This window comes from Enoplosus armatus, chromosome 4, assembly GCF_043641665.1.
Source record: "Enoplosus armatus isolate fEnoArm2 chromosome 4, fEnoArm2.hap1, whole genome shotgun sequence".
In the NCBI taxonomy this organism is placed as follows: domain Eukaryota; kingdom Metazoa; phylum Chordata; class Actinopteri; order Centrarchiformes; family Enoplosidae; genus Enoplosus; species Enoplosus armatus.
Genome location: NC_092183.1, coordinates 3,209,885 through 3,235,752, shown reverse-complemented (window position 1 = coordinate 3,235,752; position 25,868 = coordinate 3,209,885). Strand labels below are relative to the sequence as shown.

At 40.6% G+C, this 25,868-nt stretch overlaps 1 protein-coding gene across 1 annotated transcript in view; it reads left to right on the top strand.

The window, feature by feature from the left end:
- Positions 1 to 1,140: 1,140 nt before the first annotated feature.
- The window catches only part of cfap299 (cilia and flagella associated protein 299), a 65,955-nt gene continuing 41,227 nt past the window's right edge, over positions 1,141 to 25,868 (top strand). The window contains exons 1-3 of the mRNA XM_070905074.1: positions 1,141 to 1,248; positions 4,024 to 4,166; positions 17,152 to 17,242. Of these exons, the coding sequence (XP_070761175.1) occupies positions 1,141 to 1,248; positions 4,024 to 4,166; positions 17,152 to 17,242 (342 nt within the window). The remainder of the gene's footprint in view (positions 1,249 to 4,023; positions 4,167 to 17,151; positions 17,243 to 25,868) is intronic.

The window sequence follows — 25,868 nt, the reverse complement described above, 5'->3', positions numbered from 1 at the left end:
ATTACCTCACTTTCCGTGGACGTCATTGCGGGGCCGTTAAAAGTCATGCTGAATGAGAAAATTTAAACAAAATGATAGTAAAAGATGATAATGACAGCCAAGAGTCACAGTATTTCTGTAAATGGAGCAGAGAACATTTTATTCTGTATTTTACAGCCAGTGAAGGTGCCAAATAGTGTAGATTTGCCAGGATTTAGGGATTGACATCATGGGACTGGATAACTCTGTCATCCCGTACATTAGTCCAGTTTTAGGCCCAATCAGGTACATACAGACATACAGTACTACAGAGGACTTCTTCCAGCTGTGATGAGTTGAATTCAAATGATTTACGAGGTTTACCTTCTCAAGGACGACCCACTGTAATGACACTGCACAAACAAGTTTGGATTGACCCCCTACAGCAGTGGCTCCCCACCTGGGAGTGTTATACTTTGTAAAATATTAAATATATATAGATTAAATAAAACAGGTCTGAAGCAGACCTCTCCTCTTCATGGATCTGAAATGAACTGGTGGACCCCCCCCCCCACTGCACTGGAGCTCAATGCAATGTAAATTAGAAAGATGTTGTTGTCTGCTGCAGCTTTCAGGGACTTGACCTGTGACTAATTCAGGCAAGTACACAACTATAACAACAAAACTGTTATAACTGTCCATCCATCTGTCCGTCTGTCACCACAAGGGGTAACACAAACCTGCTGTGACTGCGACATATGGGGGGGGGGGGGCAAACACATCTCTAGAAAAAGTAAAAGCCATCAGAATCAACAATGGTCTGTATGAAGTACTGAGCGGTCAGTGGTCTGTGGAAGTTAAAATGTGTCCAGTGATATGCACCTTGTGTATTGTTAAGGCATGATATCACTGTACAGTGACAGGTTTTCAGTTACCATGCCAACCTGCAGTGACCAGTGTAAAAAAACGTCTGCATCAATTATTTCTGAATGTATTTGTGTCATTGAATGAACAACAACTCTTTACCATTTTAATAATGTTTTGAGTATTTTTTTTTTTTTGGGGGGGGGGGGGGGGGCGTGGACGTGTTGACTTCCGCTTCCTGTGATGTGCCGCCAAGCCGTATGAAACGCAGGTAAGACGGTTGCCATAGCAGCCTTTTACAACACAGACAGCGGGAAGATGGAGGACACCACAGCCGCTCGTCTCCGTGGTTCTTTAACACAGTTTAAAGTCTACGAAGATTATCTCGACTCCAAAGTCACGCCGATGGATTTATATTACTTAAAAGTGAGTCACTCTGGTACAAACTATGGACTTTAGCCTTCCCTTTAGCGTTAGCCAACGTTTCATTCTGTTTTGTACACCACGTCAGAACCGAATTAACTAAGCCGTCCTTTTATGGTTATCCTTGCAAATCTGTAGCAATTCACGGTATTAACACATAACTTCCGACTTTTCAAAATGACGAAGATGCCATTTTCAATTCGGCATTCACTAAACCCCCCAACCCGTTGTGATTAACAAAACAACATCACTTTGTTCAGATCAATTGCTTTCAAGACAGCAGCAGCAGCTGGTTTAGCTAACATTAGCTAACGTTGTTCGGGTGCAAGTAGTTTACGGACTTATGTTGACTCTTTATTCATTTATTTCCCGTTTACTAAGTTAAGTATTTGCCGTATTGAACATTGTATCCTTAAGATTATCAAATGGAGTGAATGAGCGTTTTACGAAGTTATGCCTTTCTTGCCGGTGAGCAAAATAACTAACTTGCCAACATTTGGAATGGAATCTGGCGTATGGTCCTCTTTATACTTATAACGACGTATGCAGTGGCTACTCTACCTAGTTTAAATGCAAGTTAGTCATTTTAAAGTACACAATTACGCATTTTATTAAATAGTTGATGTTTTCTCGACAGTTTTCATTAGCACGCCTTCACTTGAATGAACCTGGAGTTGCACAAATGCTGGCTCTGCCATGGGGATACGTTTAGTTGGTGTAGTGTCTGTGGTCGCACGCTAGGTGGAAGGCTTAGCAAGCAGTTACCACCAATCCAATAATTTAAAGTTTGCTTCATGAGACAAAGTAGATTAATTGACATTTCTGTCACTTCTTACTCAGACATAGAATTTCAAATCAGTAGAGACAACAAAAAATGTTATTAGCTTGGGACCTTTTGTCAAAAGGACTTTTGAAAAGACTAGAAAAGAAGGTTAAGTGAATCACTGGTCCTATATTGGTGTGAGTGATACTGTTGTTTAGCACATTAGCAGAGTTCTCCACAAGTCCTAGTTTGGGCCCACTTTGACAATATGGTCTCCACTCCTAACCACAATTACTAGTATTACCATTGCCACAGACATTGAGACTACAAAAAGCTTTTAATTGTCGAGTTAATTGTCTTAATTATCACAGAAACATGTTGTCCTCATTCTGTCCTTAAGAGCAATGATTTATTAAAAAAGGATGATTCATAGCATCAATGTTTTTCAGGCTTTAAATTTTAGATTTACATCTTCATGTCAACAGAGATCATATTTAGATTTTCTTTGATGTAGATCTCCTCAGGTTTTTGGTCTTGGATTTATTCTAACTGGCATACAAATCTTTCTAAAGAGGCTTGAATTGAACCTGCTCATCAGAAATGGGCAATCCTGCTTTTGACCAGCAGATGGCACACTTGCTAATGATATACTAGCTGCTGTGGCGGCCACTTTGTTTGAACACCTGTGTCCACACAGAGAAGAACAACTCATATCTGACCTGATAATCAGCTGCAGTCAATCACTATCAAACTCAATCACCCCTGTGTGACACAGTCAGCACGGGTCATCTCACCAGTGCAGTCGGGCTGATAAGGCCCACGTTCTGATAAATCAGCTAATTATAAACCTATTGATGTTATTTAGGACTTGTCACAAACTAGGACTATAAACTCAGAAAAAAGTTAAACTTACTTACTTAAAAAGAGGTTTTATTATTTTGCCAGGATAGATGTTGTATTGTGGAGTATTAGTCCAGGTCCTGGTGTGCTGACTCTAAGAAGCAGCTCATTCAAATAGATTTATTCAATGAGCCTTGAAAAGGAAGACAATGATTTTCAGGCCAATTTTAGGACCAGCAAATGTCTGAGACTCATTTCTGGTGAGCCACATCAAAGTTGAAGGAAAATATAACTTTTCCTCTCGGGTGCGGACGCAGGACCGGCTGCTGGGATTTTGGGTAGGAGGACATGTGGCAGAAGCTTTGATCTGACAAGCCACAGGATTTGACAGCAAGATTTGGTTTTTAGATGATGACTTTATGGCTTGGCTTTAATGACGGCCGGTCTGCAAACGGTGATTGGAGTAATGTAGCTAACAATCCCTGCAGAGGCACTGACACATGTACGCTCGCACACACACACACTCTTAGAAGATGAATGGACCTGTAGGATTGAAATCACACTAAACTATATCAGAAGCTTGTGGTGTTGCAGAGCTGGCTATCACTTCCATATTTTGGGGAGGGAAGCAAAATAACTTGAAACCAAAGGTCAGACTGGTGAGCAAATCCTAAATCTTACTGGCTGACAAGATTTCAGATTTCATTTGTCAGGACTCGATGGTGATTTTTGAGCCGGACCCAAATCCAGGATGTTGCAGAAACTGGATATATGCTTATAGCCACTTGATTAATCAGTTAGTGGATCAACAGAAAAGTAGTCGTTTAAATAATTTGTCACGCAAATATGCCAAATATTCTGAGGATATGCTCCCATTCTCTGTTTTATCATTGTAAATGGAATATTTTAGGTTTTGGACTGTTTGACAAAACAAGCAAAAGGACATCACCTTGAGCTCAGGGAAATTGTGAAAAGGGCAACTACTCTCTGACATTTAATAATAATAATAATAATAGAAATAGCAGTTGCACTCTTAAAGTGGTCTCCAAGAAGAGCAGTGAACAAATGAATCACAGCGTTCACAGCTTATCCTGCCAAAATTCAAACCTGACAACATCTTCATCCCTGTGTCCCCTCTCCTTGACTGACTCCTCTGCTTTTCTTTTCTCTTGTAGAGCAGGGAGTTGGCCCGTAAGCTGGTGGAGCACGGCCACAAGGGCACGGTCCTGAGCAGGGAGGAATTTGAGGAGAAGAAAGCAGCTGTACGGGCTGCAGAAGCTGCGAAGACCAACACTTTCTACGGCAGGAGCCGGCCAATGTGAGTTCAGTTCACGGGAGACAAATTCACACCAACCACCAGTCAAATGCTAGAATATCAGGAGGCTCTGTTTTAGTCTGAGAATTAGATTAAGTTGTTTCAAAGTCTGAATGTGGTCGGGAGATTTTTGAATCAATCAGTCACTGTGGCTAGGAGAAGACATTTACTCTCCTGCTCTCTGCCGGTCTACGTTAGTGTTCTGTGGTTCGTTGTATTGACTTTTCATTCAGTGTCAAAGAATGGTATTTTAGATGAGCGATCCTCAGTCTTCTCCCTGGGATTAGTTTGTTGGGAGCTCCCTCTGCATCAGTTTCTGTAGCGGTGCTGTGATGCCTCAGGCGGTTTCAGTTCCAAACTCGATCTTATATCTCAGGCCATATTTCTGTCCAAGGATATGACCAAAAATGTGGCCCTGACATAAGTTATCCACAGTTTTCATATAATTTTTCTCTACTGTCAAGGTGTTTTTTTGTGATTTCAAATTTGCAGGATGTCAAAAGAAGTTCTTCAGACACAGGGGTGCTTAATGAGAAGGAAAAGCCAGTCTTCATCTGGTGGACTTTGTTAGACTGTTGTAGAGCAAAACACTGGCTAGCAGCTCCAAGACCACTGCTGTAGCTGATCCTGACCTCTGACCTCCCTGTAAGGCAGAAAACTGCCCTGTGGGTTATTGATGTTATCGTTAGGCTATGTACAGTAATAGCTCTGTGTGCTCAGACTGTTCGGACCGAAAATAGCAGTGCGGCTGAGTTGGTGTTGCTTCAGGTGCCGATAAAGATATCACAAAGACGATCATTTTATCCCGTTTTAACAATGATGGGGGGAACAGTAGAATTAAAGGGTTCCTGTTATTAGGCATTCTGAATGATATTGCATTGCGTTGCTGCAAAAGTTGAGCCAGATTTTGTAGAACAACCCTGTGTTTTGTTTTGCCGCGGCCTTCGGTGTCAGGATCCGCGCTCTGCCAGTACAGTGATCTCATTAAAATGAATAAGGAGGCTGCATTTTTGTCGCTGACTCAAAGACACAATGCGATGCAAATTCAAGGTGGTGCAAATGACTTCCTTCAGGGGCTGAACTGAGCACAAACACGCACAGTTGGTGCTTCCATTGCTAGCTAGCTTACAGCTAACTTCTGTAGAGTTTAGGGCTGCAACGAACGGTTATTTTCATTATCGACAGCTTTTACAATTTCTTAGAACACACTGTGATGCCTTTAATTTGTTTGTTTTTGGTCGACCAACAAACCAAAGCCTAAGAATGTTCAGTGAATTAACATATATGACAAAGAAAACAGCAAATCCTCACGTTTGAGGAACAAAAAAATATCTGAAACAATCGATTATCAGAAAGGTATAATGATACATTTTCTGTTGTTTGACTAATGGATTAATTGACTAATTGTTGACTAACCGTTGACTAACAATACCCTATATTTGCGCCTTTGTGACACTAAGCAACACAGTGAACCAGCTCACTGAGTGTTTGTCGCTAAATCACTGTGCGTTATTTTTTTAATATATACAATATATTTTGCATCTTCTTTCTTCCCGTGTTTTTGAGACGGGATGAGTGACAGCAGTAATATCTAGAGGGAAATGTCAAATGCATTTTTGGCTGAAGTTGTGCTCTGCTAATCAAAGCATGACAGGTCTTTTGTAGTTGTATCCGGTGCCGTTGCGGTTTGAGCAGCTTATATAACCCTTTATGATTGCATTTTACAAAAGACAGGATAAATGGGAGTAATTCATCAAGTCCATGTCCTACATGAACACGGCTTTTACTTTAACAAGGCCTGCCCATCTGTCTAAATTCAAATAAAACGTACTAACATAAACACGCTGAATGACAAAACTACAAACTGGAGTCCTCTACAAAGTGCCCCTCCTGTGGAGAGTGATCACACAGATATTGTTCTCACTCTTGATAAATGTGGTTGTGGTATCTCCTTTGATGACAAGCCAGAACAGACTCCGAATGAGACATTCACCAAACACACACACACACACACACACACACACACACACACACACACACACACACACACAGGGTTTTGGAGGTAACCAAACATTTACCTGCTAGGTGTCGAATTTGATTGAACCCTCAGATGCTTATCCAAACGTGCAGATGTCTAGCCGTTGCCACCCCCCTCCTCCTCCAAACGTCTGTGAACATCAGTGACACTGGTGAAATGGGAGCCTCCACACCTGCAGTTACAGTGATATTAGGCCACAAAGCCTTTCATCTTGTCCCAACAGGATCCAGGGAAATGTTGAACGGGAACATTGGGATGTTATATACACAGCGGTCTGTTCCGACTCCAAGATCTACATCCACGTAGAGGCTGTTTCAAAGGCTGTGATCCTGAAATGCGTCCTAGCTGTGTTTGGCATATCGGATCAGAAACTCCACTTTGACAACATCCAGTCAGACTGACTTTAGAGGAATACTCCACGGAGAAAATCCATTTGTTTTTGTGGAGGACAGCAGCTGCTCAGTCTGGATTCACAGAGTCACAGCAAAATAAAACATCTAAACATCCATTAAAACATTTTTAAAATACTGTATTTGTTTTGTATTGCTGCTTTTATTTTTTTCTGTGACTGTCATGAATCAAAGATGGCTGCAGCTGCTATCCCCTGTGATTAAACAAGCTACACACTCAAGGATTCTTCTTCAAACTGCTTGAAATACACTCCAAAACATCAAAGATATTTAATATCATCACATCAGACAAAGAAAAGCAGTAAATCCTCACAATTGAGGAGCTGGAATTAGAGAATGTTTGACATTTTTGCATGAAAAGTGAATTCAGTTATTGATTAACCATTAATCAGTTTCAGTCCTACTCTCAGAGCCACTTTTCAAGCGTACAGGAGATTCATATTTGGTACTCACAAGATACATTTTCAACTTTGTCTTAACCAGGGACACGTGTTTCATGACGTGGAAGTGGAATAAGGGAGCAGAGTTGTTTCCCTTTGGACTTTTTATGCTGATTTTGACAAGAACCATTTACAAAAAAACATAACTTTGAAACAATGAGAAGAGACGTTTTGTGCCAGGTTTAAAACACTAGTTGCTTTCCATCTGCCCAGGCCATTTCAGTGATTTTTGTTTGAAATGCTAAATCGCCTGTTCGAGAAACACAGAGAGGCTAAATGAAATATGTGGTTGAAATACTAAATAGTCTCAAATTAGCCCTTTCTGGCTCACTCCTGTATGTCGTTTTTTGCCATTATCAATTATAGAGCACGTTGTTTTTCATCAGCGCTCTACAGTAGACAGATGAACGTGCTCCGTTAATAATCGGACACTGCTGGGAAAGACATCACTCATAGCAGTTTTACAGTCTGTTGTTATGAGCCGGCCGGACCGCAGCAAGTGTTTTTTGAATCCTCTCCAAGGTAATTAACCAGCGGGGTTATGTTATTTCAAAAGGAAAACATTTAATATTAAATGTGATCCCGTTCTAGGTAAATGATAGCTTATAGCTAATTAATGTACATTATTTATATTAAATGCAGCCCTTAAATAATCATCTGATACGTTTTCTCACACTTTTGTCAGTCATTATGTGACCTGAGAGGGAAGTGTGTGTGTAAAGACTTTTAGTATATTTCACCTGCTGTTTGGATTATTGATTCAATGCCAACAACCTGTAGGCGACTAAAGTTGACATCATTTTTTTATGTGTGAGTTTTGAACTAATTAACAGCCTTCATTGCTTTCCCACACTTGGAAGTTTGACAAGACAGAAAAAAAACTGCACAGCATTTGCAGACTTTTTCCTTCAAAAGTGTCAACCCCCCCCCTCGTCTGAATGCAGATTGCTCTTTCCTCTGTGGTTTTCTGATTGGACTTCCACCAAACTGACCCCCCCAACCTCCTGTTGTGGTCACATTGTGAAAACACGAGCCCCAGGATGCAATGTACCACCTGCAAAGTGGCCGAGCACAATCACTACAGTGTTCTGTGGCCACAAAAACCGGCAGCTGTACGGTAAACAAACTAAATGTAGTTGCTCTTCTACTCAACTGAAAAAGTGATGCATTTAGATTTGCATTTATTTGTGCCTCTTTTCATCAAATGGAAATCTTTGTTTTAAAAATGTGCTTTTCCCTAAAGACTTTTGCACCTGCATACTTATCCTGTCATGGCACTGGGCAGCCATGCTGTTTTGGGAATGCCTTTTGCCTCCTCTGTAGGCCTTAACCTATGTCTCCCAAGGCATGTCTTTTTTCACTGTTCTGTCACTGCTCTGTGTTTTTTCCCCCCTTCCATTCTCTTCTTTTCAACCTCCCTGTGCTCTCTTGGAGACCTTTAGTGCCTGCAGGTGTATAAATAGAGCTGTTTTCAATTAAGGGCTAACCTCGCCTGTAGCGTGCATCTGATCAATGAATGGCCCTGCACCTGTGGTAATAAAATACCAAGGGAGTGGAGATAGTGCCGTGAATGCTAATCAGATGTTGCCCTGTTGTTGCCCTGTCTCATTTTTAAGGACAACACACACTCCTCCTGACAGCTTGGCTGTGAAAGGGGGGGCTTTGCCAGCACATCACAAAAAGACCAAACAAAAGACCTGGTGCTCTCATCAGACATAAGTGAAATTCAATATGTGATTGAAAAAGGAAACCTGGATGAATGGGATGCTTAGTCAGTTGTGCGGTTGTTTGGTTAGGGGGAAGCTGAATGGGTAGTCAGATTCAACATATAGTTGCAAAAGAACAGGGTTGGGTTCTGATAGTCGGTTTACATTTTTGGATCCAATTTCAAGTTGGTAAAATACCTGGATTTGTCAAGCTGAGGCTTATATCTTCACTCTCTTTAGCAAAGAGTGATGTATACAACATTGAAGTAGTTGTATCTAACTAACAAATATGTAGTTTATCTGGCAAAACCTAAGTTTTGGGTCTTTGATTATCAAATCTCAATTATCAAATTATCAAAATTTAAATTATTTTGTAATTTTTGTTTCTTAAAATGTTCAGAAAGCGGAACGTAAATCTATCTGATTTTTTTGTCCTGGAATGATTTGCGTCAGACTAGTGGAGTTTCTGATTTGATAAAATGCTATCAAACGCCAACCCTCCGAAAGAAAATAAACATTATGTCATTTCAGGACTTTAGCAGAACGTAAAGTCTTGTTCTTTTATTAGATATTCCAAACCACTTAAACTTCTCAACCTGCCAGAAGTTGGAAAATGTGTTCTGTTCAGCCAAGATTCGTCCATAGTCTTGATACTTTCTTTTTATCTCTCTCTCAGAATAACATTTGATATAAAGTCAGAGACAAACAAAGAGGAGCAGGGGAGCACTGCTGAGCAGACGTGAGGCCTCCGTTCCCTCTCTGCTCCGGCTCTGGCTCGGGCCCAGAAGTCCATGTCAGCATATGTCCTGACCTCGCGTGCTCACGGCAGCCCTGCGAGGTTTCCATCAGGCTCCCCGCGATCTCCCCACAGTCCAAACCACAGCCATGCTCATTGTCCATTGTGCTGCTGCGTTTTTACAGTCTGCCTCAAGAATTCTCCGCTCTCTAACTCTCTACTCTATATTAAAAGTGAGCTATCACTTGCTGTGCCAAGTAAAACCAGTGCCACGAACACGCACAGTGAATACATTTCACCGCGGATCCAACCTCCAGATGCTTAGCGAAAATAAGATTGTGGATGTGACTGACATGAGAAGCCTCACAAAGCTGATCCCAGGCTCATTTTTAGCAAGCCAAACCCCCGCCACTCTCCGCCACTGCTACTCTGGCGAGGGCCCTCGGGCGACGAGGTTTTGCAGTCTCTATTACATGTGCTGTCAAGCCAATTGCCTTCCTTGCACTTTGTGATTTTGGACGGGTGTGTAACTTTGGAGCTCTCCCCTGCAAGCTCTGTCCAGAGACGCACATCCTGCCAGGCTTAAGCTCGCCACCACATCCCACCACGCAGCACATAGATCAACACGTACACCAGTGGAGGACCAGCTGGTGCAGCAGATAGTAAATAACACGCTGTCGTTTGACCTGGGTGTTTCCACATTTTATAAGTCGTTCCATATTTCATGTTAATGACTTGATTAATGACACATCTGCCCACCAAGAAATATTATGACTTCTTTTGACAAAATAATCCTAATTCAAGGTCCACTAGCTAGCTGTTTTCAACCGACAGTAAGATTTTGTTTAGATTTGGTCTGGTGGATCCGATAGCATTCTGATTGCAACATGTATTTTTCCTTCCTAGAGATAAGCTATCCACATACATGTTACATGTTGATACCTGGTGTAAACTGGATCTAAATCAAATAACTTTTTCATCTGCTAACACAAACGCTAACCCTTTGTTACTAATAAATTCAAGGAAAACACAGATTTCCCAAGCCAGATGCAAGGCTGGATATCAACAACTGGTTACACGTTAGAAACAGTATACAACATTGTAAGAACATGAACAAATATGTTTCATGAGCTAGATTCCAAGTAATAATAATAATAGTATTCATTTTAATTACGTTTTTTCCCCAATTTATACAATTGCACATTCAACATTGTAGCAGCCTTTTCAGATGTGAGACTTTAAACATATTGAGAATATTTCACCAAACATTTACAATAACTTTTACTTAACAATATTTCACCCAGTTTTGAACAGTGTAAAATTGATCACTTCTCTCAGGTCAAATTGGTGTACAGGTACAAATAAAAATCAAGTGATCCGTAGCGTCAGCTCGGGACGTCTCTATATTCATTATCTGTTGAGGTACTGAGAATGTTTATGCTGTTGCATACGCACAACACAAAAACCAGCAACATTTCTTAATCCTTAAAATCCCTTTTTCGCATATTTATTCTTGCTGTTTTAAAAAAATGTTCCAATGGCCGATAGTGTTATGACCCAAAGTGATCACGCCTCGTTTGTTTTAACCCAGTTTACATCCCACTTCTCTTCCAATGTTGAGTAAAAGCTAAGGGAGGCCCAAATAATAAATAAACCCAGTGATGTATTTGATGTTGATTCTGGCCACCAAGTCATCTGTCGATCCAGCTGGTCCTGGAGTCATTTCCTCTTTACGTCCTATGGACCGAGTGACTATCATTTATAATGGTCCTCTGCAACAGGGACTTACTGAGGATGTTTTGACTTTTACTTCTCACATCCTGCACCCTCGGACACAGTCGGCCTCTGATGTCTGATTATACAGTACATTGTAGATTAGTGCCCCTGATGAAGGGGAGGAAGTGGTTTCCATATCATATACATTAGTTCTTCCCATCAGGCTACCAGGCTGAAATGTCATCTTCTCCTTTGTACTTTGAAGTGCTGTAAATGGAGAATGTGTGTGATGGATTAAGTGGCCTGTAAGGCTCTCCCCGAGGCAAGGTCTTGAGGATAACGTCTCTAATATGTAGTTTAATTATTGCCACCTTGTTTTAATTGATTTTGGACTCCATAGGTTTGTTATATAACCAGAAATAATGACTAGAATTGTGTTGCCAAAGAAATTCTTCACAAAATAAGAGTGAAATGACTTGAAAAATACTTTTAAATGATTTCATATGTGTTGCTTTGCATTACAAAGTAAGCTAATAAACTGATGAGGAGGAAACCACACTGTTAACATGTGCAAGACAGACAGCCACTCAGGGATGAGAGCCTGTTCTCTCATTTTAGGACTTCCATTGGAGAAGTTTCCTGCAGTTCTGTCCAAATCTACACATCAGATTTCACTTCAAACCTTCCTCCCTGTGTTTGGACTACAGTGTCCATCACTGAATACAGAGGAGTTGTACTGTTCCCCAAATGGAATACATCTAATTTTGCTTCACTAAGAACTCAGTATGAAAAAGATGACAATGATTCCTTTGATCCACATTACAAAAACATGCACTTCTCAGACAGGCAATGCAGAATGTGCAACCTCCCCAACCCCCAAAAGCCAAGGTGGCCACAATACACAAAGAAAGCTCAGGTAGAATATCATGCGTAGCACATGTGTAACTGATACATTCAGCTCATTGTAATCAGAGGTGACAGAGGATTTTAGAAAAAGCCCAAAATAAAGTAAATTGTCATGCTGTGTGGAATTTCCCTTGACGTCCACCAGCCCAAAATAATATTTTCCATAAGATTCATTTTCCCAAGCAGTCTGAGGAAAAATATTCTGGTACAGTATGTGTTGTTTCTTAAGAAATCATTGTATTATTGAAAGTTCCCATCTGCCATACCGTCCCAATCTGCAGGCTAATGAAAGCTTCAATCTGTTAATCTGTCTCGAGAATAAAAGGAGAAATTATTTCAAAGCACAACATCTGTTACCCGTCACGAAATGAAAATCTCTCAGAAAACACCATTGGACACAGTTGCTGAGTATTTATTTGCAAAACGAAGGCTACGAATTAAGAAGGAATGCTAGTCCCCCATTCCTCAAAGAACTTTTTAATGACGTTCCATTAATTATGCTGGGAATTATTTTGCTGTTGCAAATGTTTGCACGTGTGAAAGAGGGCACAACCTGATACAGATCAAATTCGTTTGGCAAGGGTGATGAAATTGCACAAAAGTTGGGGCTCAGGGCAATGTGTTACACTATATTGAATTTCTTAACCATTCCATGCAGTAAGTAGTTCCCCCTTTCGGCTCCTCCTTCCAGCTGTGCAAACAGATAATGAAATTGTCTTTGAGTCCAGCGAAGAGATGAATCATTGCTGTGGTTCAGTGACACTCAGGTTAACACAAGTCTGAATGTGAAAGATGTGAACGTATTCAATAGGAAACACATGAACAGTGGGCACGTTGTGGAAGCAAACTACGATATGTAAATATTACATTCCTTCACTACAAAAGCATCATCTATCTATTAAACTATCACGCGGACATATCATTTCTACATATCACATGAACAGGTTAGGTAACAGCCAGGTCATATTAGGTATCCAAAACCGGTTTTGCACTGGAACCGCTTCCAAATTTCTAAGAACTGGGCAGTCGTTAAGAAACTTGCATTTGAGTTCTGCCGATCAATTCCTGAAAGCAAACTTTGAACCTGCTATAGTTTACCCTCCACCTTGCCAGTTACGCATGAAACAACAGCAAACTGTTAGACCATGGCTTTTTTTTTTTTTATACACCTAAATCTACACAATAGAATCATCTAAACTTAAGGATATTAAAAATACGAAAAACACAAAATCCAGAACATGTGTGATAGTGTTAGACAGAAGATATTACTGAGAGTAAATAGTGTGAAACATCAGTTTAGGAGGCTGATGGTCCAGGAAGAAGGCCCCTGGGTTTTGGAATGGCTGAGTACATTTCACTGTAACGCTGTGTTTATACATCTGTAAACACACTTGGAGGATAGCTGCCTGCAGTAACAGCTGTTCACCCCCAACAGAGGTGGACAAAGCATTACATAAACTCTAGTTTATAACGCAGTGAACAGGCGTTTCCCAACAACCAAGAGGCACATTGGTTGATTTTTAACATTGTGTCTGGTTGTGTGACATCTTCATGACATAGTTATCATTTGTGAAATAATCTGTGAGACTGACGGGAAACACGGCTGAGTTGATGGCAGGTGTTGTTGCAACTCTTACTGACCTTGACTGACTCCAGTGCAGCGTCTGGAGGGTGCATTTGTTTTGAGTTACTATGAGTAGCTAGTGTAACATGTTAATACCTAATACTTGATTTATGCTTTATTATAACACTGCTAAAGCGATCTGTGCTGCACATCATTAGTCCCTCACAAGTGATTATATTTCAAAAGCTAATTCGTAAATTGTTAAGAAAGAATCGGACAAAAATAGTTTGCCAGTGTCTTCCAAAACAACACTATATGTAGTATATACTTCCAAAAATGATTCGTTACCATTCCCTGATCTGCAATTTACAGTTAAGGTTTGATTTTTTTTAAAGAGATGATCGTGGTTACGTTTAAAAGAAACCAACGTTGTTAGTTGGACACTTGGATTGTGGTCTCTGGTTTTGAAGTCACATGATTTGTACGTCTAACCCATCCATGCTAACCTTCTTCATAAGGCCACGTTTTGAGCCAGACTTGAGCCTTGCGTGAAAAAACACAGCCCATTCAGCAGCTCGTGCCGGTGCCCCCGGCAAACAAGGTTTAACCTGGCCCAACTTTTGCTGCAGTGTAATGCAGCGTCATGCGGCAAGCGCACATTCCTCGTAGATGACTTTGTAATGTGAACGCTGTATTTCTACTGTTTACCTCGCGATCTTCGAGATGGAAGATAAAATAGTTGCCGCCACGATAACTTTCCAGAGTGGTAAAATCTTATAAGCCTTTAAATGCATTGTTCTGGTACTCCAACTGGACTTCCTGGATTGTATTTCATTGTCTGTACCTTTAACAACATGCCCCCACCAACGCAGCCCCCTGCTAAGCAACTTTTTATTCTGTTCGCATGATGGCAAGAGGTTGTTTGTCAGGAAAACTGACAGCTTCGTCTAAGGCATTTGTACAAACAACCAATGGCGGTGTTTGCGGCGAGGATGGTCTCAAAAGGTCTTAGAAAGTATCTAAGAAGCAGATTTGCTGACAGCTTCTATGTATTATCTCGATTTATGTTGTTTCGTAGTGTTTCCCCCTTTTAACTGGCATATATACTTTGTAATAGTAATTTCATTTCTGTGGGACAGATGTACCTTTTTAAACAAGCCAGATGAGGACTGTTAACATCCCTACCTCACTTCTTTTCTACTAATCCCAGTGCCCACCTGCCTTGACCACAATCCAAAAACAAGACACTTAAAACACATGGCTAGATCACAGTTAGCTTAATACCTAGTCATTAGCCACTAATAACCGTCATTTAATAGTGAAATTCTTGTTATCCCTCCTAAATGAGGCTTGATAAGAAATTTGTTAATTGACGGGAAACTCAAACTTCCAGCGGTCCATCTGTTTTGCTCAAGTATTATTCACTCTCCGTGACTGTGTGTGTTGCTTTAGCTACTGGATGGGGTAACCCCAGTCACTTGCCTCCTCAACACCTGTGTTTACTTTGGGGCCTCGGTCCCCATGACCCAGCAGCAATCCTTCACTCACTCAGAAGATGGAGTGAGGTCCCAGCCTCCAAATATGTGCTGTCCGTGCACTTTTACCACTGTGTGATTCCTCTAAGACTTTCATTATGGGGCACGGGCCAAACGACTAGTATAAATTACAATCCTTTTCCAAATTCTAGTAAATTTAAACATTCAGATCCTGTTCCCTTTTACTGTAATGTTAAGCTGGGCTAAGAGCAGAAATTGGCTTTGGCGTTTGTCCGTGCTTGTTGTGGCTGTTGAGGCTTTTTAAAGTGCTTTGGGAATGGAAAGTGGATTTGAGGAGCCATTAATGTAGAATATAACTGAACTTGTCTTCTCTTTGGACGGTGAAGCAGACAGAACTGGATTCAGTAGCTTTGAATATTCAGCAGTAACATGAAGATGAAAGAAAGAGATTTATAACCAGGGGATTGCTGGTTCAAACTCACAGGTGTTTGCAGGGAAGTTTGGGATTATTACGTCCTCACACAACTTCAGTGAAGTTTCTTGGTACAGAGTGTTTATAGTAAAAACTGTCAGATACCGAAAGCTGACATTAAATGTTTGGTCAGATTCATAATCTTGTTTACCTTTTCTTTGATCAGATATTTCCTGGTACAAATCATAATTTTGCAAATTTTAGACTGTTTATTTAGACAAAGTTCTTGTACTGCTGTGTTATACAGAATCTAGGCTTCTTTCGTTAAATAAAAAGAAAGGGTTTTGTACAACAACATGTTTATTTTTCTGAAAGTAAGATACTGAGAATTGAGAAAGGAGTATTGTTTTGGCATCGCTCCTCATCTCGTCTCAAGCGAGTACGTCAGTTGGTCCCACAATGCACCTGCAAAAGGGCTTGAATGGTATAGCTGCACCAGTGCTTCATCAGATAACATAGTTCAGCCTCCAATTATGATTAAAATACTTAAAAAAGAGAAAAAAAAACTTCATGGACACAGCACACACATGTAGAACATGAATAATCAAAGATATTCAGTGCAGATTATCGTTTCAGACGGCTGAAATCAATAGAAACAGTGGTGTTGTGTGTTTCTTCCACTGTACTGTGACTTTGATTTAATGAATGACCTTTCTTTATTCTCTTCTGCATTCTTAACCACAACTGAGAGGTTTCCAATGACCTGTTTACTGCCTTTGAGATGTTAACTCCGTGCAGATCTGATGAATGTTTTGCAGTCGATCCTGGACGCATGCCAGAGTTCTGTTGCTCGTACTGCAGTGTTAACTGTTCAAATATTAGTGCCAATGTTTTTTCAGGTGTGGATACATCAGTGTGCGCCAATACCATGTTTCCATGGAAACAGGCCAGCCTAAGTGTAGAAAGCTGCCACAGTGTCATATATAAAGTCATTAAACTCTGATATGATTAATATTACTCTGCATACTGAAGTTAGCTCTGACATTCTGACATTCCTCATGATTTTTGTAGTCTTTTAGAGTAAAAATATTGAAGATATTTATGATAATTTCTGTTAAAAATGGTATTTGGGGTATTTGGGAGTATCATGGGAGCTTGGCAGCTTTGGTGAAGCACTGTGTACTGACATATTAGATGCTGGCTTGAGTCTACCTCGTGACTTTGATTGCATGTCATGCTCACTTTCTGTTGCATCTTGCATATTAATTAATTAAAAGTTATTTGAGTATTTTATTACTGATACATTTTAATTAAGCCCAGGAAAATGTCGTATTGTGCATACAAATATTCAGGAAAGTCACGGAGACATGGAAAAGAAGATTATAAAAACCAAAATAACAGTGAGATTGTGCTCACTGCATTTCAACAAAGAATATTGTTTAATTAGCTGTTAATGTCAGAGCAGTGTGAAAAGCTTCCATAAAGAACCTTTAAGGCTTCATGTGACTTTTTTTTTTCAGGTTAAAAGAAACATTTCAAACCGTTTGAGTGTTGTCTTTTCCAGGACACTGGCAAGTGCAGGAAAAGAACTCAAAGATAACTTCCTGAAAGCCCTGGCAGAGCGAGAGGAGGCCAACCGCAGTGGGAAAATGACTGTGAGTACATTATTACAGCACTCTAACTGCTACGTAATGGGATTCCCCTCAAATATTTCTGCAATTCCATTAGGATGGGAACAAAATCCATACTGTGTCAAGTTGACTGGAAATGCCCCCCGTCCCTCCCCAAACACCATGAGAGCCAGCCGCCGGCCCCTCCCCCGTCCATAAAACCCTGTTTACCAAACTCCAACTACCTTGTCCTAGATGTGCCTTTCAGATTGAACCACCAAGATAATTTCTAAAGGGGCCTCATGTGAGGAGCTGGGGTACAAGCCTGAAGGGGCATTACTGTTCTGAGGAGCATTTATGGCTCAGTATTCCCACTCTGTCTATTTAGTTAACCTTGCACAACAACACTTTTCGCAACATAAACTGTATGATTAGGCTTGGTATTAGTATGAGATACAAGCACACCTCAATGACACAAGACGTAAATAGTATTAATACTGATTAAGTGCATAATTTACTTGTACAAAAACATATTTTCTTTTTGTTCTTGAAAATATGAATGTAGCTAAATGAAGAGAGCTCATAAGCACAATTTATAGTTTCTTCATCCATGGCAGAAAGGGTCAGTGTGCATGCACAACCTGCCCACGCCAACCTGAGAAGTGGTGGCCTTGGTAAACTAATTCTTGGCTACAAAAAAATGGCTTTAGGTATATGAAACATCACCTTTCGGGTGAGGAAAGAGTCGTAAGTTGTGGTGCAGGTGGTAGAGCAGTACCAACTAGATATAGTTGGGCTCACGTCTACGCAGAGAGTTGCCAAGCGTGAGCGGTGCCAAGTGGCTGAATGCTTAGAGATAAGGTCTCTCTGGCAGAGATCACTGATCTAGTCTAAAGGCTGTACAGTGGCAAGGTGGCAGAGATGTGTGAGATTCACCCTGAAATGCTGAAGGCTCTGGGTACTGTTAGGCTGTGTTAGTTGGCACACCTCTTTAATGTTGCCTGGAGGTGGGGGACAGTTCTGGAAGATGGGGGGGGGGGGGTGTCCATTGACTCTACATTTGCTTTGTAGACTAAGAGAAGTCTTATCACAATGTAGTTTCTTGTAGGAGGTATGGTGAGAAAATAGGGTGCCGTTACAACTAGCTGTCCGGTCCTTGTTTATCTGCAATGAGAGCTGTGTTACAGTTGAGCGCCACAAAGGCCTCGTCACAGATCGTGTTTGTGGTTTTCATGGACAGACTCTCCAGGTGTAGCTGATGAGTAGAGAGAGTCTGGTGGGCTTCATCAGACCGTGACCTCCAGCACACACTGGGGCAGCTTACAACAGAGTGTGAAGCAGTTGGAATGAAAGTCCACACCTCCTGAAGTCTGAGGTACTCTGAGGAACATTCCTCGGGGGGTAGCTGCCACCCCGAGTGAAGGAGTTCATCTGCTGTGGTGATGGTGGAGCTTTGCCTTTGGGCTCAACTCTTAATTTACCCGTCTATCTATGACCCAGCCCTCAACTGTGGTAATGACTAAAACAATTAGATTGCTCATACAAGCGGCCAAAATCACATTCTTCTCAAGAGGACCTGAAAGAGAGCTCAGACATCTGGTGGGACCTTGGAGAAGAACTGATGCTCCTTCATTTGAGGATGTTCTGGACATGTCCAGCTGTCCTGTTAAGTGAGCCCTCCAGAATCAGAATCAGAAATACTTTATTATATACTTTATTGATCCCCGGGGGGAAATTATACCTCACTCCAGTGAGGTGTTCTTGATTCACGGACAAAGCCTGCATGCTTAATTAAACTTTGATGCACCAGGGAGAGATTTTAACCTCCGAGCATGAAGCTGACTATTTGTACTATAAACATTGCTTTTAACACAATTCTGTGTCTCCACTTCCAGCATATGATGAATGGAATGTGTACCATTCGAGGGATTGTACTTAGCACATTGTTCTGCAGGGAGTGTTAGTCTTGATAGACTTGAAATGATTCACTTATGAGATGCTGAAATACAAAAGAGGAGTTTTGTTTGACCTCCATGTACCTGCCCCTGTGGGCTTTGCAATTATGAGATCACATGAAGTGCATGGAGGGGAGTAGAGGTAGTAACACCAGAAGTGTTCCCACTGGATGTTCACTGTGTAAACGGTACCATGCAAAAGTCCTTCATAACTAAAGCCGTTTGAGAGATATAACTACAGCTTTTTCCTTTCAAGAGACATCCAGTGAAAAATGTGATTTTAAAATATTCCCTCCTGTATACGGAAAAGAGAGCCAGAATAAAAACAAGCAAAATATCATGTTGTGTATTACCAACATTGCTTTGCTGACATTGTATTTTCCCACCTCTTCTTATTTTTCATCTCTTAAGAGATTCCTTTGCTGAAACATTGGACTGGGAAGATGTTTATTTTCCTTTGAGCTCCTCTCTGTTTAACATTGAACCCACATTTGTGCCCTTAATACCTCTTCTCTTTGAAACTGTTTAAGTAACAGGTAATCTTTATACAGTTTGACAAGTCTTGACCTCATTGGTATATTTACATTACACAGATGTATTCCAGATAACATTTGCACGTGTGTGGACGTACAGTAAAACATGTGCTGTACCTTTTGTCCTACATACTTTACATTCATAATGTACTGTTTGTGTATTTCTTTATTTTTTCATTGTAATTTGCTGGTATGCATTGATCCATGTGGTATTTATACACATGTTACACATGCTGTATTTTCATACTAACATCTGATACAAATTGCATATAATTATGCAGTATGAAGAAGTTGGATGCGGTTTGGATGTCCTCCCTCTGCTCTATAATCTTTGATAAGGTTCAATAATAAGACCACCCAGCGTCGTAAGGTATCTTTCCCTCTGTTCAACGGGGGCTTTCTAAGGGCCTTTCGAAACCCATGACTCAAGCTCCTATCTGCCACGCTCCTCAAACCTGAGGATCAGTCCCACTAACACATTCCAGGTCCTCGTATCTGCACGTTTTTACGGCACTCTAATGCAAAGCAGTCCTTGTCCTACACATGTTTTTTCACTTTTTTCCGCTGTTTCACGCTTGAACATTATTTTTATTTTAGGCATTTAGGTCACTCTATCGTGTACGCTCTAACAGACCCACCGACTCGTCACTCTACGTGATAAGAGTTTTTTTTCTAAATAAACACAAATGCCTTAATTTGTTTCTTTTGACTTAACATTTTTACTGTCTTTATTGTAAACTCAGCCAGTGTTTGCTGACACTGTCTCGAGTATCACTTACTTCATTTATCATAAAGGGTTCCTTCATTGTTGTGAAGGACTGTTAGGACACAGAAAATCATCCATTTTAGAGGCACAATGGACGAGGAAAAGAAAATACTTAAGCTGACTTATTGGCCGTCCTTTAAATGGATGACATATTCATTGTCATCTTCCGTCCCATTCATCAGAGGGGTCACTCTTTTGTCCTCCTTTCATGTCATGCTCAGCCTTTCAAGTCAGGTTGAAATTACACCTGTCAGTTAATACACTTGTCAGGTTATTCTGTCTCCTCTGTCCTGCCCCAAATGGCTTTACAAAAGATTGATAGCAGACATCATCTTCCCTTTGTGAGCGGTCCCTAACCCCCCTCCTGCTTCCCTCTCTTTAGAATAGAGGCAAAGGTATTGGGAAGTGAAGCCTGTTTTGCATTCAAAAGACTTACATTACATTAGAAACATTTTCTACCTCTAGTTTTCTCATAAGCACTTTTTGGTCTGTAGAAGGAGCCCTCCACTATCTTTCTATCAGCTGAACTTGTAAAGCTTTCAGTGCCTTGCCTTCATTGTGCTTTAACTTCCCCGGCCCTGTTGCGAAAGCTGCCTCACTGCCAAAAGTCACACACAAACAAAAGCTGCACCTGGGCAGCTTTGGCTTTATTTGCTCTGGGTAAGAAGTAAAGTTTTTTATCAAATCCAGGTCACACCTGCACAGAATGCCTGAGGGTGTCCATTGTTGGGAGGTTCACATCTGAAACTGAAGGTGTGCTGCCACCACCCACCCTGCTGCCTGTTTGTTTTCAGTTGTTTGTTGAGATGGTATCAATGTGAAATTGCAACATATCGAACTAATGTTAAACTAATGAAAAGGCATAGTTGAAAGCAGGCATACATGAAGCAGTGAGCCTAATTTACTGACACTTGCAGAATTATTTAGACAAAACTGATGTACACACACAGAGATCGTGCCTATGGCATTGACTAAATAGGATTGAAATACTTTAAATAAATAAAACACTGTACAGATAGTGACATCATGGGATTCATGTGCCAAATGTTCTGAAATGCCCTGTCTTACAAAGATAAGATGTAATTTAGAAAATGTGTGCATCCACACTTGTAACCAAATCTGCACCAAAAATGAATTTGTTCGTTGGTACATGACCTGACCTTCCTCCCTGAGCCTGTTTTTGAGATATCCGGCTAACTAACAAACAGTTTAATGGGATATAGGCCTGTTACAGGCTTTGTTGTCATGCCTAAAGGCAACATTTTACTAGACTGCTTCATTGTTTGGACACTTGGACATTGCTAGGCACAACGTAGTGCTGCAATGCAATGGAACATTTTTGGACAATAACTTTCGCCCTCAATTTTATTCCCAATTATCTGAAGCCTTTGCATGATGGACCAATAGATGTAATTTTAAAGGAGTCTAGCAGTGTCTAAAATCTCTAAAGTGAAGAAGGTGAATAAAATGTCATACTGACTTGTCACGACGACCAGAAATACCAGTTGAAAACGTTTTTCTGTCTTTAAATTATTTGAAAATGTGTCCTAATAACCAAAACACAAGAAGAAGCAAATGAGCATGTTTCCTATGTTATCAGTAAAGCCATCACTCATCAGTAACTTCATTAAAGCAATGCACCTGGCAAAGTGCGCTGCCATAAAGAGTAAATGAGTATGTTTGCTCTCCGCTCATTCTCAAGCAGCAGGATGATCACAGACGTTTGGTGCTCAGAAGAAAAATATGAGTCTAATCTATATATATTACATGTTCATTTTGATATAACGGGCCATTAAAGTTCCACATCGTAGTAACATGCAGGGCAGAACAGTGGGTTGTAAAGGGTTGAAGTCAGTCAGGTTACTGGTGAAACATGCAGGGTGACTGTATGTAGCATTAGGTTGTGACACAATGATGGCTGAAGAAGAGCATTGCGTCTTATCTTGTTTCCAAAGCTCCTGAATATGTCTCAGTCTTTAAGCATCTAATTCAGTTTGTGTGCAGTTTTTACTCCTTGCATTATACATGTGCATGATACTTCAGATATATTCTGCAGTCACATGCAGGGACATGCTGTGTAGTTGTGATTGGTGACAGCCAATAGAGAACCTGGCCAAGAAGCAATATTTGATAAATTGCGTAATTCACCAAGGAACAATGGTAGACCAATTTAAACTTAACTATATATATATATATATATATATATACTACGATCTTTAATGGACTGTGTATATATATATATATGAGAGAGAGATTTCTGGGACTGTTGACAGGAATAGTTTTTCATTCAAAGATGTCTAACTCACTTCAGTCAACACTCACTACATTTTGTTCAATACAAATGCAGATTTTCAGACACTGAGGAAAGCTCTCTAGAAGAAGTGTTTTTTTCCCTCCTTTTAATTTCACTATTTTGTTAGACTAATTTGACTGTTTAAAATGATTTTCAGTCTCCCACCCTTTTCACTTGTGGAATTTAGCTGGTTGGCCTGCACTGCGTGTCTCATGCCCAGAGGGGACATCCTGCATAAAGGAAGTGTTTGTCTTTGGTCTGTGGACCCAGCGAGTTCTGTATTGATAAGCTCCTGTCGCTATAGATAATAAGGTGGTCAGTCATGCAGCCCAGAGATCAAGTATAGCATTGAAATTAAAGAGGAATTCCCAGCCCTATTGCATTACAAGCCGTGTGTGTGTCCCCGCTGCCCAGTCCCTTTGTCCTTGTCATGGGCAGTAAAAATAACAATGGCAAGTTTGATTTCAAAGCAGCAGGACCAAGGTGGACAGCCTTTAGAAAGGAAAGAGTCCTGCAGAGCTATCATATGACCTTGACTTGAATGGTGTCACAGAGTTGTGGAGAGGTGGGGATAAGGCCCCAACAGTTTGCAACCATCTATCAAGTGGACAAAAAGGACTTTTTGTCTGGAGAAGCAACCATTGTGATACTTGAGAATCACCTGATCAGCATCTATTTTCAAGACTTGATTTCACCTATTACAGACACAGAAACCCACATGATATAACCCTGTTGTTCTTCGTGTTATTTCGGCTCTAGATTCATGTGACCAGTTCTTTTTTGAGCTTTGAACTGTAATACTTGGGCTGCACTTTCTCACAGTTGCAGGTCATGAGGACAACCATAACATTTAATTGTGAAATATTACTTGTGGCTGATTACAAGATGTGGATTTCATGCCTAGTGTGTTAGTCTATAAAAAGAAAATGGATAGCCAAAGCGTTATGTGTTATATTAGTCCACGCTGCCAACATGGCAGCTGTGCCCCGTCTCTCAATGCACCATATCTGCCACCGAGGGATTTGGAAAGGAATGAGGAAAAGAAAGATTAAACCGGCCTCATGTTATATACAGTTGTCTTTTAGAGCTCTTAATAAATGGCAATCGAAAGATAATAATAGACTGCGAATAATCTGAATCATACGTATTTGAATGATTTAGACAGGGTTTCCTCTGATGCAGCTGCTATCAATAGCAGAGCTCTGACATGCAATATTTTTTGTGAATGAAAGCATAATTAGTTGGTTAAGTTACAAAAGCTAAATCCAGTGAGAACATGCCGTGGGCCATTTGGAAGCCGTGTCAGGGCGGATGAAAGGTTTGTTTACCCATGAAATCAAACATCACGTAATATATCAGCCCTATCCCAGAATGCAAGTGGCACTATTCGCCTCACTGTTTTGCCACTGAAAGCCTGGATGAGCCCCACTGTAATGATTTCTTCTGCCCCTCTCCCTCCTGCAAACAGCTGCTATTGTCCAGAGACATTGCCCCCAAAAATGTGGCCCCTGGACCATTTTCAGAGCAAATGAAAACGGATGCACTTAATCTAATCTCTCAGGATTTTCTTCTTTTTTTTTTTTTTTTACTCAGTGCGTTTAGTGGATTTTTCAAATACATTGGGAACACATTTGAGCTGTGGACCATCACCATCAAAACATCCATCAGTTTGATTTGCCACTGGGAAGAAGGGGAGTCATATCAAGCTCTTTTTGGTATCAAAGGAAGTCTTGCATTAAGTAGAGGCCATCTGGGCTTCTGGCTGGACTACGATTGCTCTTTGTCACCAGTCTTTAGTTCTCATTTTGGACACAGTTGAAGATGTGTTGGGAAGCAGATTATTGAAGAGATTACTTTATTTTATTTTGGTATTAAGGCAGCGCCATTGTGCTACTTTTTTAAAGAGTTCGTTATGCTAGTTGGCAGCATTGCAGTACTTGGAACATCCATTTACTGGATTATCACCCCCAAAGCAGTGCTGAGATTTAGTTCAGGGTAGAGGACAAAGCCAGAACTCATAACAATAGCTACACATTAAGTTCCTGCAGTGGAAAATGTCAATCGGTTTCCATTCATTTGAAGGCTTTTGTTGCACAGGTAGCCCTGGTATCATTGGAAGCCCTTCAGAAGCATCCTGCAAGTTATTTTAAAGGTGCATCCTATCTGATACAACTTCATAAATCGACAACCTGAGAGGGAATCCTGATATAGGACTACAGGATACAGAACTCAAAAAACACAACAGTTGTCAAATCATTGGGAAGCTGCTGCAGTTTTTTAGATTTCATAAGAACATGAAATCGTTGGTAGTCAGTTGTAGTAGCAGAAGGTCAAAGGTAAGCGGGCATGCTGTGACATTCATAAATCATCATTTCACAACTAATCACTCACTTATTCTGTTCAGGACAGAGTTTGTATTTTACTCTTGAACATAGATTTGTCACCTTGTTATGGGTGGCGGGGGGTGTTTTCTACTTGTGCACAGATTGATAGGGGAAGGTTTATGCTAACCCATTCCAGTTAGAGTAGACAGGGCTCGTCTCTAAGTAGAACTGACAGGTTTAGTCAATTTTAAAACTTGAAAGTAGCAGAAGGCCTGTAATATGCAACCCCTTGCAGAGTTCAGTTTGGCCATATTGTGGCCTGAATATTTTCCTTTGACATATCAAGATCACAGGCTTGTTGTGCTGTTGGAGATGTTTGATATAATCGTGTACTGTTAGGTTGAAATCACCCATTGCTGTAATCAATCATTATTTACAGCCATATTATCTTTTGCATTCCTTTCATTTGCACTCTTCATGGACTTCTGAACCTTAGCATGTTTTTACTCCAACTCCCGTTCATTTATTAGGAAGACACAGGGTGCATGTGCTTGTTATATGTTAAGGAGGATTGAACATCTGTGTTAAATAATACCTAAAGGTTTCTGGCTTGTCCCTGGAGGAATGTGCACCTGCCATGTGCAGGCGGTGTTTTTTAGACTCCTTAGGCTCAAAATCAACACTTTGTGTAGCAGGGCCTATAATAAACCTGCTACACTCTGAAATATAGTCACTAAAATACCTTTAAATCAGTAATGGATGAAAGTACACAAAAAACATCTGCAATAAAAATGCAAGCC